This window comes from Odontesthes bonariensis, chromosome 1, assembly GCF_027942865.1.
Source record: "Odontesthes bonariensis isolate fOdoBon6 chromosome 1, fOdoBon6.hap1, whole genome shotgun sequence".
NCBI lineage: Eukaryota > Metazoa > Chordata > Actinopteri > Atheriniformes > Atherinopsidae > Odontesthes > Odontesthes bonariensis.
This window is the reverse complement of record NC_134506.1, coordinates 40,506,183-40,521,917: the sequence shown is the minus strand read 5'-3', so window position 1 is coordinate 40,521,917 and position 15,735 is coordinate 40,506,183. Positions and strand designations below refer to the sequence as shown.

Below are 15,735 nucleotides of genomic sequence, written 5' to 3'. Positions count from 1 at the left end.
TCTAAGTTTACCAGAAACTGTCTTATCCTTGACAGAGTTCCGTAGTTCATCCTTATTCAGTTTGTTCCTTTTCTTTTGCTGCTTTTAAAGAAAAAATTTGGGATGACACAACTAAGAAAGGACAAGTTGAAAGTAAAAGAAATAGTCCTTTCTTTTTTTTTTTACATCTGATTTTTTATTTGACATATAGATACATACAAACACAAACTCAACAAACACAGAGGGGGTGTATATTATATGCAGTTATACTTGCTTAAAGTTCTTTAAAAGTCCTTTCTCTCTCTTTTTTTTTTCTTCCAGTGATTAGATCTTTGGAAATTGCAGTCACTGTTTTGCACCTTTACGTCATATTTCCGCTAATCCAATCCTCTTCTTCTTCGCTCTATATGCCCTAACGAGCATTCTGCGTTAATATGAGTACTTTACAAGTGAGAAAAACAACCATACAAAGTACGAGTAATTTACAGGTGAGAGCAACAACAATACAAAAAGAAAAAGAAAGAACTTACTCTCCTGTAATTAATAAAAAAGATATATATATATATATAAAAAAGAAGAAAAAGAAAAACAAGAATATAGAGGTAACTAGAGTCCCAGCATTGCCTGTACTAATAATGACCATCTTTTATCAAACATGTCTGTTTTCTGTAGTCTTGCTGTGAATAGTCCTTTCTTTAACGCTGCCCTTTCCATAATGTTCTCAGACTCGTAAAATAACAATCTGAGCCCATCGGTTCCAAATACAAGCACTCTGACTTATTACACTGCAGCCACTTCACGTTCTTGCTCGATATGGATCTGATTGTGAACATTTTTAGTGCCTGTCAAAGAGGGGGGGGGGGGCAGACCCAGAACACAATGGAGGGCATGCATTGTCTGATATTGTCTGAGATCACTTCATCAGGAAGTGAAAGTGGATCTGTCTGTGGAGCAGAATGTCTGAGTGGTTGCTCCACTTCCACCGGATCTAAGTGTGATTGCAGAGTCTTTGCAGAGGCTGTCTGCATTCTCCCGTACGTTCAGCATCGTGTTTGAAAGTGAATTCGGTGACGCATCACGGAGCATCATCCCACGGCTTTGATGTGCTTCATCTTACAAAGAGTAAAGCCATCTTTGAAATGCCCCAAAGAGCAGCGAGACTCCCACAGTCCACAGCTTTCACCGAGGCTGTGTTTTAATTACCAACCGACTAAATGATGAACTTTAAGCTAGCGCCTCACCTCCCGTCTGTTCCACATGAATGAATCAGAGCCTGGAGCACTAAAACCTGTCACTAAGTACTTGCCAGTGTGATTGTTTATTTTTTCAGATCCACTAAAAAGCTCAGACCTCCTCCTGCACGACTCATTTCGTGCCTTATCTGGCTGCCCCACCAACATGTAGCTATCGTGAAATTGTAAAATTTTCTCCATTAAATCTTTTTTTTTTAATTGATTCCATATATCAATATTCCATCAACAATTTCCATATACATTTTTCCACCCGTATAGAACATAACCCATATTCCTCCACCATGGAGCAGAGACATAGATAGACATATATTCTCAAATAAAGTTACAGTAGAGTAAAACAGTCTTCCACTCCTGTCCTTTTTTTCATGAACATAACAAATAAACATATGAACAAGTTTGTAGCCTGAACCAAAGGGATACATAATCTACACTTCACATTGGCTGTGTTCGAAACCGCATACTTCTCCTACTACTCCTACTACTCCTACTGACTTTTTTCCCCGGATGCATACTTAATTTGGGTATGTTGAGGTTACTACTCATACTCAAACTACCCAAGATGCAATGTAACGTGACGTCGCCGATCCTCATTTCCTGTCAAAACGGCAGTTTCAAGCTAGCTACAACGAGGGTAGGTTCACTTCCTGTTTTCAAAACAAAAGCACCAATTGTATCGTAATGGCTTTCCCTATGATAAAAGGCAACGGGTATTTTATTTTGTGAAAATAACCGGAAGTGCGTTGCTCACTGCGGCTAGCTTCATTAGCGCCGAATTTGTGGGAACAAAATTGTAAATAGCCGGTATTTTGTCAGGTTTTCAACACGTTGGGGATCTAAACGACTACTTTCTCACCTGAAAATGTTTCAAATGTTGCTAAAGTTTACAGAGTTTAGAGCTGAAGTGATATCAGCTTCAGGCCGGCTGATTTCGGCTCGGGCAGGAGCGAAATGCATTGTGGGTAAATGCTCTGCATACTGTCTGATTGATGAGTATGGAAGTATGTAGTATGTAGTATGCGGTTTCGAACACAGCCAATGTCTTTACTGCACAAATTCTGCTCTCAATGAAGACACAAAATCAACCCAGTTTTCCCAGTGATTCTTAAAGGTATCTGTTTGTAGTCCAGTCTAAAAAAAGTCAGCTTCTCCATCCTATAAATATTGAGCATTATCTCAACCCAATCCTCCATTGTAGGTGCGTCTGTTTTCAGCCATTTCCTGGTGATGGCTTTTTTAGCTGCCACCAACATTATTTGAAATATGTATTTTCCTCCTGACCTTGTAATTTCCTGGATCTCTTTTCCCAAAATATAAAACTTCAAACATAAATGGAAGTTTCACTTTCAGAATTTTTCCCATATTCTTCTTAAGCTCGTGCCAATAAGATATAACACAAGGGCATCCCCAAAAGATATGGAAATGATTGGCGTTGTTTTCCCCACAAAGTCTCCAGCATCTTGTATCTCGAGATTTCTGTTGTGCTGGTGTAATAAAGGATCTTACGATGTTCTTCCAACCATACACGTTGTTTTCCATTGTCCTTCATTTACCTTCTCCCATTCCTCCTCTGATAACACCCTCCCAGCCTCTTTTTGCCCATTAAATCTAAACGTGACTGACGAAAATAGCAGATAAGACCAGTTGCTCTTACTTTGCAAACCCCGTATGTTTTCTTTTCATCATCTCAGCACTCTTTCCCACCAGAAGCTACTGGAAAGCATCACTGGAGGAAGTCAGCGTTGCTGTAATTTAATGCCCCTGCCGAGGTGATTGGAGGCTTGTAACTGCCATGGATCAGAGACACGCTGATTGACTGCTGGAGACTTAGTTCTCATAGCCTTCAGGGCAGTGGCTGCTATCCTGCTGATTTATGCTTGTAGCACACTGATGTAATGATGTGGTACAGTGACTGGCTAATCTGCTATAAACCTAATGGATCATCCTGGCAGGTTCATAAAAAAATCTTTTTTTTTTTTTGGGAGTAATTTAGAGGTCGAAATAAGTGTTTCATGCATTTAGTGTGAAATGACAAATACATGCAGCAGAATGAAGTTGCAGCTGACACTAACTCTGCTCCCTCGAGGTAGAAATGTGCTTTTATAGTCTCCACTCCGACTGGACAATTAACCTATTGATTTATCCTTTATGCATGAATAAATCTTCTCCCAGTTTGAATTACTTATGTCTGTCAAAGCCTTTTATCGTCTCCCACCTTTGTAAACGTGCACACGCAGACCTCAACAGAACTTTTAATCTAATTTCAGTCAATCCTGGAAACACCTCGGCCTATTTAACGCTCACTGTTTTCGGTTTGCTCGTCACCAGGAGAGCTGGTCTCTGTCTTTTTCCCTGGTTTAATTGTTTCATAGCTCTTTGACTTACTCTGTTTTGGTGTTCTTAGCTGGTAGATTATTTGGATTTTCTTTGTATTTTCCAAGTCTTTTCTCTGTTATAATCATTTCTTAATCTTGTGGTTCAATGTTCTGGTCATTACTTCTAGTTCTCCTCAGTTCCCCCTGTTTGGTCCTCAGCTCCACCTTCCTCTCCTGTCTCCACTCTATCAGCCACAGCTGCAACCACTTCCACATTAGTCCCCCTATATACATATACATATATAGATATGTATGTATATACATATATTCTCTTCACCATCTACATGCTCCCCCTAGGACAAATTATCCGTAACCATGGACTCAGTTTTCACTGCTATGCTGATGACACTCAGATGTACATCAGCACAAACCCCTCCTCTCAACAACTGCCTGCAGCAAATCAAAGCTTGGTTGACCTCTAACCTCCTCAAACTTAACAGCAGCAAAACGGAGCTCATGCTGGTGGCCCCGGCACCACTGCTTGAAGGGATAGTTCGCCTCTTTTGACATGAAGCTGTATGACATCCCATATTAGCCATATCATTTATGCACATCTTCTTACCCCCTGCTGCGTCCTGTGAGCCGAGTTCCAGCCTCGTTTTGGCGTTGACGAAGGTAGGCGCTATTTTTGCCTCCCTTCATATCAATGCGTTCAGCCACCTGTCGATAGCCGCACCTTTTATGGTGTTTGCTGCTCGGTCTACACAGCAGGCAGTGATATGAAGGGAGAGAAAATAGCGCCAAGCGATTGTGAGGTCTGACTTTTTCCTGGAGAACGATTTTGTGATGCAAATGAATTACTCTTTTGAACGCATATTGTTTTGAGAAGCAAAATGCTTTATTTTCGGGACCCCAGCCAACTAGCCGGACTACTTTCATCAACACCAAAACGAGGCTGGAACTCGGCTCACAGGACGCAGCAGGGGTTAAGAAAATGTTCATGAATGATATTGCTGATATGGGATGTCATACAGCTTCATGTCAAAAGAGGCGAACTATCCCTTTAAGAAGGTTGGTGATCTGGCCCTGGTCATGGATGGCTGTTCCATCTCTCCATCACCCAGAGGTACGGAACCTGGGTGTCATCCTGGACTCCACCCTTTCATTTTCGGTCCGGTGCCTTTTTTCACCTCAGAAACATTTCAAGACTCCGGCCCTCATCCTCAGTAACAGAGACCCTCATCCACTCATTTATCTCCTCCCGTCTGGACTACTGCAGTGGTGTCCTGTCTGGGCTACCCAGTAAGGCCCTCGACAGGTTGCAGTATGTTCAAAACTCAGCTGCCAGGGTGCTAACTCACACCGAGCCCTGGCAGCACATCACCCCCATCCTAAAGCAACTTCACTGGCTCCCAGTCAAAGCACGCCTCACCTATAAAATCCTTCTCTTGACCTACAAATCTCTCCACTCACTCGCACCTAAGCACATCCCTGATCTCCTCCACCCCTACTCCCAGTCGCGGCTTCTGCGCTCCTCAGACAAGGACCTACCTTCTGTTCCTCGCACCAGACTAAAAACATATGGAGATAGGGCCTTCTGTTCAACTGCCCCTACCCTGTGGAACAATCTGCTACCTCACATCCGTTCTGCCCCCTCTCTACTACAGTTCAAAAAGAATCTAAAAACACATCTCTTCTCCATGTCCTACTCTTCTTAAACCCACCCCCCCGGCCCTACCCTCCCCCTTCTTTTCTCTTGTTAAGCGACCTTGGGTACCCTGAAAGGCGCTATATAAGTCCAAGTTATTATTATTTATTATTATATATATGTGTATGTATATATTCATATATATATATATATATATATATATATATATATATATATATATATATATACTCCCTTGTTCAGCTCACTCGTTGTCGGATCCTTGTCGTTTCTGACGGTTTCTGCCACGTCTTCATTCCTATTTTCTGGTTTCTTTGCTGCTCAGGTTTTGTCTTGTTTTTGTACCTTTAATTTATTTCTGGGTTTTTCCAGCTCCATCGCGCTTTTTGTATATTCTTTCAATAAATATTTTAGTTCCTCATTCGTTGCCTCTGGCCTGCTGCTATCCTCATTTGGGTCCTCAAAACCATTCGCCCGGGACTCTGTGACAAAGTCGGGCTTGTAGAGTTTGTATTCAAGGCATCTTTAAGGGGAGCGCAGTGTATATAAAAATGTTATCTTGATGTAATTATTTAATCGTGCATCTTCGGCTTTGAGCAGCTGCAGGCTGAAACAGAGAGACAGACGGCGGTCAAGCCCGACCTTTTAGATGACGCAGTGTATTAATGATAACTGCAGCGCACACATTGACACCTTGACTTATTGGTCGGTTGTTACATCAGTAAAAAACTGAAGTCAAATTAAACAAACAATAGGTCAAACGTTCCTTTCCTGGTAGCAGCTTAATTTATATCATGTAAAGCAAAGGAAAATAAAACTAAATAAATGAAAACAAGCTTTATTATCTCAGGATGACAAAGTAATAATCTAGGGATCTCAAGACAAGAACTTTAAATGTAATTATTGTCTCCAGCTGCTGTCGTAGTCGCTGATCTTGTATCTGGTAACAGCCGTGTAATAGGTTATATCATTTTTATACAGATGTTTCAGATGCACAGGAGTAGTTTCCTGTCATCAAACAGCTGGTTTAAAGACAGACTGAGCCTCTATTTCAGCTTTCAAACATTTCCCCTCAGTAGAAAACAGTAAACCAGAAAAAAGAAAGAACATATTCACTTGTTGTTTCACAGAAAACACAGAGGGTAGCAGCATTACAGATGAGGGAAGAGACATTGAAATAAACTCTGAAGAAACACGGAGAGAAAGCAGCAAGAAGACCAGTTGTCTCCCGAGATAAATCCACCACCACAAACTCCTCCCGGGTCTCACCTCGGTTATTTATGACTATTCTGTACGGTCTGCCTTTAGCTGCTGCTGGCTGGGCTCGTCTCCATAGAGACGATGTGGTTGTGGCTGTTTGCTTTAACATACCAGACGGGAGTAACGGCAAGACTCCGAGTATCAGTTACGTTTCTGTGGATATGTAGCGTGGAAAACGGCCCCAAAGCTGCCCTAAAACATGACAGAACTGCGTGTGGACGCTGTGTGCGTCCATAGTTTTAAACTGTTTGTCCCGTTTCTGCTGTCTTTGGGAGGGCAGCTGTGCCTAAACTTCCCGTGTCCATGTTGTTTTTCTGCTCAGTGTCTGGTGAGTTATTTCTCTGAATGGAGACTGATACGAGCACGTGTGTTAATCAGCCTGCTCGGTCTGCATTAATACAAATATCCGGGCAGCAGAAGGACCCTCACTGACCCTTACAGATGACCCTAACTCCCTGTGGCCCACCTGAAGTCCCTTTAATAGGGGATTTCCTCCTGGTTTCGGGGCCGCATTCATTTCATGCAGATTTTCTGACCCGGGTGATAAATTTTTCCTCCTAAGGGGGAGGCGTGGTCTTTGTCCCGTCTTGAATTTCCTCTCCATCATCAATTCTGAAGCTGTGGTGGTTGTGAAGGTGTTTTTATGCCCCCATGCTCTTTACTCAGGTGTGTTGTACATTATATGAATGCCAGTTGTGTCAGAGGTGTCAAGTTTGGGTGGGGTGGTAGGACACGCATGCGGACTCGAGAGAAGTTGAAAGCAAACTGAGTTTTATTTCACAAAAACAAAGTTCAAACAAAGGGCGCGGCTGAGCTGGATGACAAAAAAACTAAACTGTGGAATAAAAACTTGAGACAAAACAAAATAAAAGACTTGACGTAACATGGAAAAAAAAATACTTAACTTTGATGTGGGGTCGCGGCATGGCATGAGGGATATTGACGGGTAGGATCTGGCAAACTCAATGAGGAAACCTGGAAACTAAATACTGACTGAGTGATAGGTGAGTGAGTGCAGCTGAGGGGAAAAACAGGTGAAGTGAATGAAGGTGATGGCAAAGCAACAGAAACTGTGGGGAAAACATGGCTAAACTAAATACTAAAAATGAGCTTGAAAACTAAAAACCAAGACATGAGAAACTTAAAAAACTGATAAAACTAAAAACTAAACAGGAACTAAAATCATTGCAAAAACCTAATGGACATGACAAGAGGAGGCTGCAGAGGTAGGAATGTATCAGGGCAGCAGCATCCACATTGTTCTGAACTTTTACTTCAGTTTAGACACTTTTTTTCTGTTTTAAAAGGTGTTTTTTTGTGTGTGTTCTGTGCCAACACTGAAATATTTAACACGCTGCATTTTGACCAGATTTATGGGGATGTTCACAGATGCACGATAGCAGACTCAACTGTGATAGATGAAGGGTCACAGCACCGGACTCGGACATCTCTCTTCATGTTGGTGCTCTCTGTTCGGCAGGTGGACAGCGACAGGCCGGAGGAGACCAGGCTGATAGAGATTGATGAATCCCAGCGCAGTGAACACACAGTCTTCATCACACCTCCGGAGCTGCCTCCTCTGCCCGAGGGGGAGGAATACCCGCTGTGTTACAGGTGAAAACCGGCCCGCTGGAAGGGCCATTTCAAAGTTGTCACTAGGGCTGGGCAACGATTAAAATGTTTAATCTAATTAATCACATGATTTCCCTGATTAATCACGATTAATCGCATTTGTACGCAAAATCCAAAAATGAATCCAAAAGTAGCGTATAGCTTTTAGCATTTAGTTTTATTTTAAATGTGCTGCCATATGAATGAAAGTGCCATAACATTTGTTGTGCAAACACACTTTTAACATCAGCATCTTTCTGTAGTTTTTATGTAGAAGCCTCGCTCCACTGTCTGTTTCCTTGAATGACTTGCTGCTATCAGTTGTGTGTTTTGCCTTTAAGTGATATTTTAGACTGGAACTACTACGCTGAGAAGACAATTCAACTTGGCTGTGAATGCAGGAGTTTTTTTTTTTTAAATTTATTTTGAAATACGTGCTTTTATGTTGAAACAAGTAAAACAGGAAGTAGCGCCGGTTAGCTCTGTGAGCTACACACAGAGACCGAGGAGCACCTGTAGCGTTGATGTTACCTGCTAGTTTATTTTTATTTTATTACTCCATGCATCGTGGTGTTTGATGTGTGAATGTGATGCATTCAACAGACTTTTACAATAATAAAACGTGCGTTAATGCGCAATAAAATATTTATCGGCTTTAAATAATTACCAAGTTAACGCGATAATAACGAGTTAACTCGCCCAAACCTAGTTGTTACAGTTAGAGATTGTACATTTCTTTATTTTCTAAGCTTTTAAAGCAGAAATGACTAAAGACTCAAGCAAGTCAGGGATTCAATCTAAATTGAATTACAGAGTAGAGATTCAAATTAAGTTTAATATTTTTAAAGGTGAGCTGCTGTTTGGCATCCTCAATAAAACTAACAGGGTAGAAGACCGAGAGAGGACATAAGTACAGGATTTTATAGAGAAATATCATCCAAATAATCCAAACTGCAATTCCAGTCGGTCGTAAGAACAGAAAATACAGACAGAGAGGCAGGGAGGCAAGCAAAATGAGATGAAAAAATGCATGAATCGTAGAACAAAACAGGATCGGCACAAAGGGTTTAAAAGGCAAAAGAAACAAGGAGCAAGCAAAGATTATGCAGAAAGATACACAGACATGAAGAATAAATGTCTGCACTGAGCAATGAGACAATCTGACAGAGAAACAAAAAAATGTGGGAGCGAATGGATGACAGATGTGAAGGAAACCAAGTAAGAAAGCCAAATGAAAACAAGCGTCCAAGGACGAAACATCTCAAGATAAAATCAATGAAAAGCCAAACCCATCGTCTCACAGCTAACAGCAGCAAATCTGAGCAGTAAAAGCTGGTTAATTCATCTCTCTAAGAACTGAGTGAGGAACGGTAGGATCCCAGCTCTTTGTGAATTATGTGGAACAGAGTTTGTCCTTTTATTTATTCCTCAGTCAGAATATATATATATACACATGCTAACAGGCTTTTTTCTCCATTAATAAAACATATCGATCATCGGTTTTCTGTATTTTTTATCCCACTCACTTTGCACAATGATTGCAAAACATGAATATTTTGACTTGGTGAAGTAAACATGCAAATCTGAAGTAGTTACAACTTACTTGGTATGGATGTAGATGAGGGAGAACAGGAATGTTTCAGATGTGGCTTTCCAATAAGTGACTGAGGTTTGTTTCTTACTTAAATAAGGCATGTTTGGTATAACATTCACACCAATTATAATGTGGTTTATCCTGCCTTTTGCTGCTTCATGTATTATTAAGAAAAGGTTTCTTCCATTCAATTAGCACATCAAAACATCTGGAATCATCCTTTATTAGTGATGTCATTATGGTGTATAAATGGTGTATCACACCAAATAAATGCACAGACAACCTAACCCCTGTGACTAATGTGTGTGTGTGTCTGTCGTTCATCAGGTATGATGGTTTCCCCGTGTTGAGTCTTGACTTGTTCGACCCTGTTGAGGGCCTGCGGACGCCCTCCTCCCGCCTGGCTGCCAGGCACAGCTGTCCAACCAGCCCCGCCCCCATGTTTAGGCGCACTAAGCAGGTCAGCACCACAGTAACCGAATTCTGTCAGACATGTACGGCACCGTGCTGCAGATGTCTGACGCCATATGGTCGAGGAAATGTGTTGATAGGTGCAATTTATAGAAACATGTGCAAACGTAAATAGATATACCAAAAACAGAGCTTTAAAGTGAACATCTGCTCTGAGCTCCTTTATTCTCCAACACAGCCTGAACCCTCTCAGACGAGCTTTCTGTCCTTTCTTTAAGGAGTCTTCAGGAATAGTTCTCCAGGCTTCTTGAAGGACATCCCAAAGCTCTTCTTTGGATGTGGGCTGCCTTTTGTTGCGTTCTCTGCCAACATGATCCCACACTGCTTCAGTAATGTTGAGCTCCGGGCTCTGGGGAGGATTCATCCCTCCATCAGACCTGCTGCCACTGATTTTCAGCCCACTTCTTGTGTCCTTTGGCACAGCTCAGCCTTTTCTCCCTGTTTCCCTTCCTTAAGAACGGCTTCTTGACAGCCACCCTTCCATGGAGCCCATTTCTGATGAGGCTTGGGCCAACAGCAGATGGATCAGCTGAAGGTCCAGATGCATCTCTCAGCTCCTGTGTCAGGTCTTTGCTGGATTTTTTTCCTCTTTCTTAAGGACATCACTTTCAGATCCTGTTCATCTGCTGTAGATAGTTCTTTAGACACTCCTTCTTTTGTCCTCCACTTGTCCAGTTTCCTCAAATGTTTTAAGGACACACTGCACACCGTGCTGAGATATGCCATAACTGTGTTATCTTTGCTCTTTTTCATAGATGCAACTAAAGAAACAGGAACAAATGATGTGTCTCTGTGACAGGCTGCTGGTAACAAAGAGCCTGAAGATAAACACTGGTTCATCCCTTGAGCTATATGCCTTTTTTTATTTAAATTGAACGATTCACAGGTCAGTGTTAGTTGGGTTAAAAACAACAGCAGCAACCAAAAACCCTGCATTCCCCTGAAAATGGTCGGTTAGAAGGACTGGACTGAAAACACGTTAAAAAAAAGCAGCCAATGTCCAAAGAATAACTTTGAAAGACCTTCAGAAAGCCTGCAGAACTATTGCTGAAGACACTAAAAAGTCTAAAGAGTTTTGAACGTTGACTCATTGATGAATGAAAATTTATATGATTCACTGAGGCGAGGCTGATGGAAAAAGGAAGTTGCATTGATGATTATTTGTCTCGCAGACTGTATTACCTCCAATGAGAATTCCAAATATCCTCAAACCTGAATTGTGTATTAAATTAACCTCATCCATTTTTCATTTGCAGGAGATCAAATCAGCCCAGAAGATAGCGAAGAAGTACTCGTCCATCCCTCAGCTGTGGTCTAAGTGCCTGCTCCGTCACTGCTACGGCCTGTGGTTCATCTGTCTGCCGGCATACGTCAAAGTCTGCCACTCCAAAGTGCGAGCGCTTCGCACTGCCTACGACGTCCTCAGGAAGATGCAGGCAAAGAAGTTGCAGCCCCCTGATGAGGTACACGGGCTGTTCCCCAAAAAACAGCTGCTGACCACTGATTCAAACATTTTAGCATCCCTGATTAACCCAACATCCAGAGTTTGCCGTCTTTCTGTCTGAACAGTCGTACATGTATATTCGCAGGTCTGCTACCGGGTGCTGATGCAGCTGTGTGGACAGTATGGACAGCCTGTCCTGGCCGTCAGGGTCCTCTTCGAGATGAAGAAGGCCGGAGTTCACCCCAACGCCATTACCTACGGCTACTACAACAAGGTAACTGTAAAGTGGGGCTGAGCAATTTATTGATACTGCGATATTTATCGATTTTTCAGCCGTGAGTACCGTTTAAAAAAAAAAAAAAATTTGTTAATAAATTAGTTAATAAAAATGTTGTATAAAGTGCACAGCTCTCACGTTTGTTTCTGTTTTTTAACTGGCGGTGTTGTCCTTCCGCTTCAAAGGTTGGACCACCAGTCCAATCAGCGACGATTCATGTCAAATCACACCAGAAAATGAGTGTAAGTGTATCGAATCGAATCGCATCGAATCGCATCGTATCGTATCGTATCGTATCGAATCACATCGTATCACATTGTATCACATCGAATCACATCGAATCGTATTGTATCGCATCGTATCGTATGGAATCATATCGTATCACATTGTATCACATCGAATCGACTCGAATCGTATTGTATCGTATCGTATCGAATCACATCGTATCACATTGTATCACATCGAATCGTATTGTATCGCATCGTATCGTATGGAATCATATCGTATCACATTGTATCATATCGAATCGACTCGAATCGACTCGAATCGTATCGAAGTGTATCGAATCGTATTGAATCGAATCGTATCGAATTAAATCGAATCGCATCGTTGGCTGAATATCGGGTATCGTATCGTATCATGAGATTAGTGTATCGCTACAGCTGTACTGTATAGTACAGCATATTTATAGCAGCGATGGTTACAAAATGACATAAATATATCAGCAAAATGCCTGTTTACACAAAGAGTAGCTTCGTATTTAGAGATGGAGAAGCGGTGCAGCTCATGGACGGTCAGAGCTGCTTACACAGGCGGCGCTAATAAGAACATCTGACATATACGGGGTTTCGTTTTGTGTGTTTGTTGAGAACATGCTGCTGACTTCAACGCAAACAGACCCACGACAGCCAAATGTGCAACGCATCTCCGTAAAGGTTGTCGAACGGGATAATATCAGCAGCGATGGATACAGGCAGAACAGGCGGTGAAATTGACCTTTTCCGTGTGGTTTTCACACCGGTTCGCAGCATAATCCCAAAATACAGGTGCTCACATGGTCTGAAAGTTCATATTCTGGGATCATTCATAATCAACTTTCCACTATGGATTTCACCTTGTAATTGTACTGGTTGGTCTCTAAAGGTGACTTTGAATGTCATCCAAGCTCCTGATGGAATACAGTGTCAGAGAAGCTTAAGCCGTGCTTTGGGTGAATTGTGCTTTCCAGCCTGTATCCTATATAAGAAGCAGCCCGGATGTTGATTGTTTATTCATGATTTACTGCTGCAGCATAAATAATTGCATCCAAATGAGTCCAGCGCTGCGCTCGATAGCTCCAGTGTGTTTGCACCCGGGAGGCAGAGATGCTTCACTACAGCGCAGACATTCAGCTTCCAGATAAAGAGAAACATTGGTGACATTTTCAGTTTACCTCCAAGGCCGTGCGACACTGTGCGATAACTCCTAGATGCCAGGATGAATCATGCCTGTGTCGTCGCTGCAACCTGTCCCTGATCTGGCAACCCGGGGAGCGTAACAGTAAATTGGCTGATGAGGGCGCAGTCTGTCAGGAGACAAGGCCACAATAAAGGTTCTTCAGCTGGGCTGTGAGACGTCACAGGATCTTATTTCATCTCAGAACTGGTGGATACCTCCACTCACATAAGCCCTGCATTTACTGCTGCTGCTGCACTGGACGCCTGCAGCTTTTTTTTTTTGCCCTTTCATGTTTCTTTACATCTTCTGTAAAAAACGCCACCTCTGTACTGACCCTCTATCCAGGTGTTAGTGGCCATTTGGATGGTTATATAACCACTATTCCTCATTCCCTAAAAGGAGAGGGCACCTTAGGTGGGATAAAAGGCGCCAAAGAGGCTTCACCTGTGTGTACACATGCCTGTTTACTCTGATGTTACTGAATATAACGTCCATTTTTTAGACATTTACTGTGACAACAAAGAGAAAGCACAGACAGATTTAGTCAAGGCACACTCTCACATCACTGAATAAGTATTTGAACAACATCCTGTTTTGATCTACGTGTATTTTGGCTGTTAGACAGATCGGTGGCCCTTTGTTCACGCAGTATCTGTCCATGTGAACAGATATGCTGCAGGAAAGGAGGCTAATCTGAGCTTCATTGCAAGAATTGTCTGTGCCAGAGGCTATGTTGATGAGAACATTTTGTACTTGATATTGACTATGCTTGCAATCTACCCGATGGAAATTTGTAATAAGATGAAAATGCTCATGAAGTAAAGTTGTATACCTCTCAGATCTGTTGGGTTTTTACTTGTGACAGAGTAAGAATGTCACATTAAAAGCTCACAAACAAACATGTTGCTTGTTTAATCTGCTCAATGACCAACATGCCAAACGGACACCATCGAGCTCCACTGAGGTTATTAGCTGAAATGATGGCATCTTCAAGCCTTGCTGTCACTGAGATGGTTGTCAGAGTGTTGATTAGCGAGCGTTAGCTGTGTGTTCCTATCTGTATGCTGAATTTGAAGCGAGAACCAGGGGGGTAAATGGCTGTGATGCGTTAATCAGTGAGTTCCAGGCGTGTTGGCAGGAGGTGCAGAGCTGAGCTCTGTGAGCAGTTTCCCTCTGCTTCCACTCTTTATTCCGTGCTAAGCTCAGTATCTAATGGCTCTAATGTCAATATTTTACCTCACTCTCAGGAAAAGAGCAAGGAGCTACAGCTGGAGATTTAAAGGCAGTCACTGGAGCCTAAAGATGTGGCTGATTTCAGTTTAAAAACACACATAACCCTTAACAACATAGAATAGAATAGAAAAATACTTTATTCATCCCCCAATGGGGGAAATTCAAATTAGTCAAGTAGCTCAAAAAATTATTATATTTACAATGATTGTATTGCTGATTGTAACAACAACAATAATAATACCAATTCTAAAATAAAATACTACAACTAACTAATAATAATAATAATAAATGACTAAATAAAAAATAAATAAATGATAAAAAATAAATAAACTAAAATAAATAAAAATATTTAAAAATTAAATATATAAATAGATAAATAAATAAAAACTTCCAACATACAGTCAGTCAGCAGTCAGCAGAGGAAACCCGGTTCTGTTTCGTGGCCCATCAGCCATATTTTTTTCAGGGGGTTTCTGAAGTCCACTCTGGTGACACAGACTGTGAAACAGCTGCGGAGCCTTCTTTAGCTTCTCTGACGCAGAGTTTATCTGTGGATCTAATGCCACTGCACTTAATGCCTCTGATGAAACATTCATTCAAGGCGATTTTTAGATGGAACTGCGGTTGGTTCATTTTTAGTTCACTCAAATAAAAAGTTGTAGCTTCGATTCGCACATGATTCAAAGACTTCATGTTTAGCCGATTGTTTTCGGAGAAGAATTTAAGAACATTTTACAGTGAGAGCTCTTTGAAATGTAAAATCCATCCACGAGGCCTCATTTCACAGGAGTCGTCTCACTCTCCTCCTCCTCTGCTTCGTTTCCAGGCGGTGTTGGAGAGCACGTGGCCCTCCAGCACCAGAGGAGGTTACTTCCTGTGGATGAAGCTGAGAAATGTCATCCTGGGAGTGGCGCAGTTCAAACGGGCTCTGCGACGACACGCACCCCTCACCCAGAGCCCTCTGTCAGGTAACTGTGATCAGCAACTCCCTGCACGTCCCGCCTGAATGATTTGTTGTCACGTTTTAACACCTTGCTTTGGCTTGAACGTCCCTTTTTCATGTCTTCAAATAATCATTCTAAACTCAGACAGCTGTGAGCTCTGCACAGTAGGATTAGTTTGACGATACATTTATGTCTGATTCGGTAACACAACCCATCTGCACCAGCTGTGAATAAGCATTTAAAGACATTTTCTT

The 15,735-nt window shown here is 41.9% G+C and overlaps 1 protein-coding gene across 10 annotated transcripts in view; it reads left to right on the top strand.

Annotated features, from left to right (window-relative positions):
* The window catches only part of LOC142380994 (C-myc promoter-binding protein-like), a 106,831-nt gene that overhangs the window by 66,196 nt on the left and 24,900 nt on the right, over positions 1 to 15,735 (top strand). For all 10 annotated transcript variants that reach the window (XM_075466889.1, XM_075466892.1, XM_075466887.1 and 7 more), the window contains 5 exons: positions 7,951 to 8,084; positions 10,003 to 10,135; positions 11,403 to 11,609; positions 11,736 to 11,864; positions 15,364 to 15,505. In XM_075466889.1, the coding sequence (XP_075323004.1) occupies positions 7,951 to 8,084; positions 10,003 to 10,135; positions 11,403 to 11,609; positions 11,736 to 11,864; positions 15,364 to 15,505 (745 nt within the window). The remainder of the gene's footprint in view (positions 1 to 7,950; positions 8,085 to 10,002; positions 10,136 to 11,402; positions 11,610 to 11,735; positions 11,865 to 15,363; positions 15,506 to 15,735) is intronic.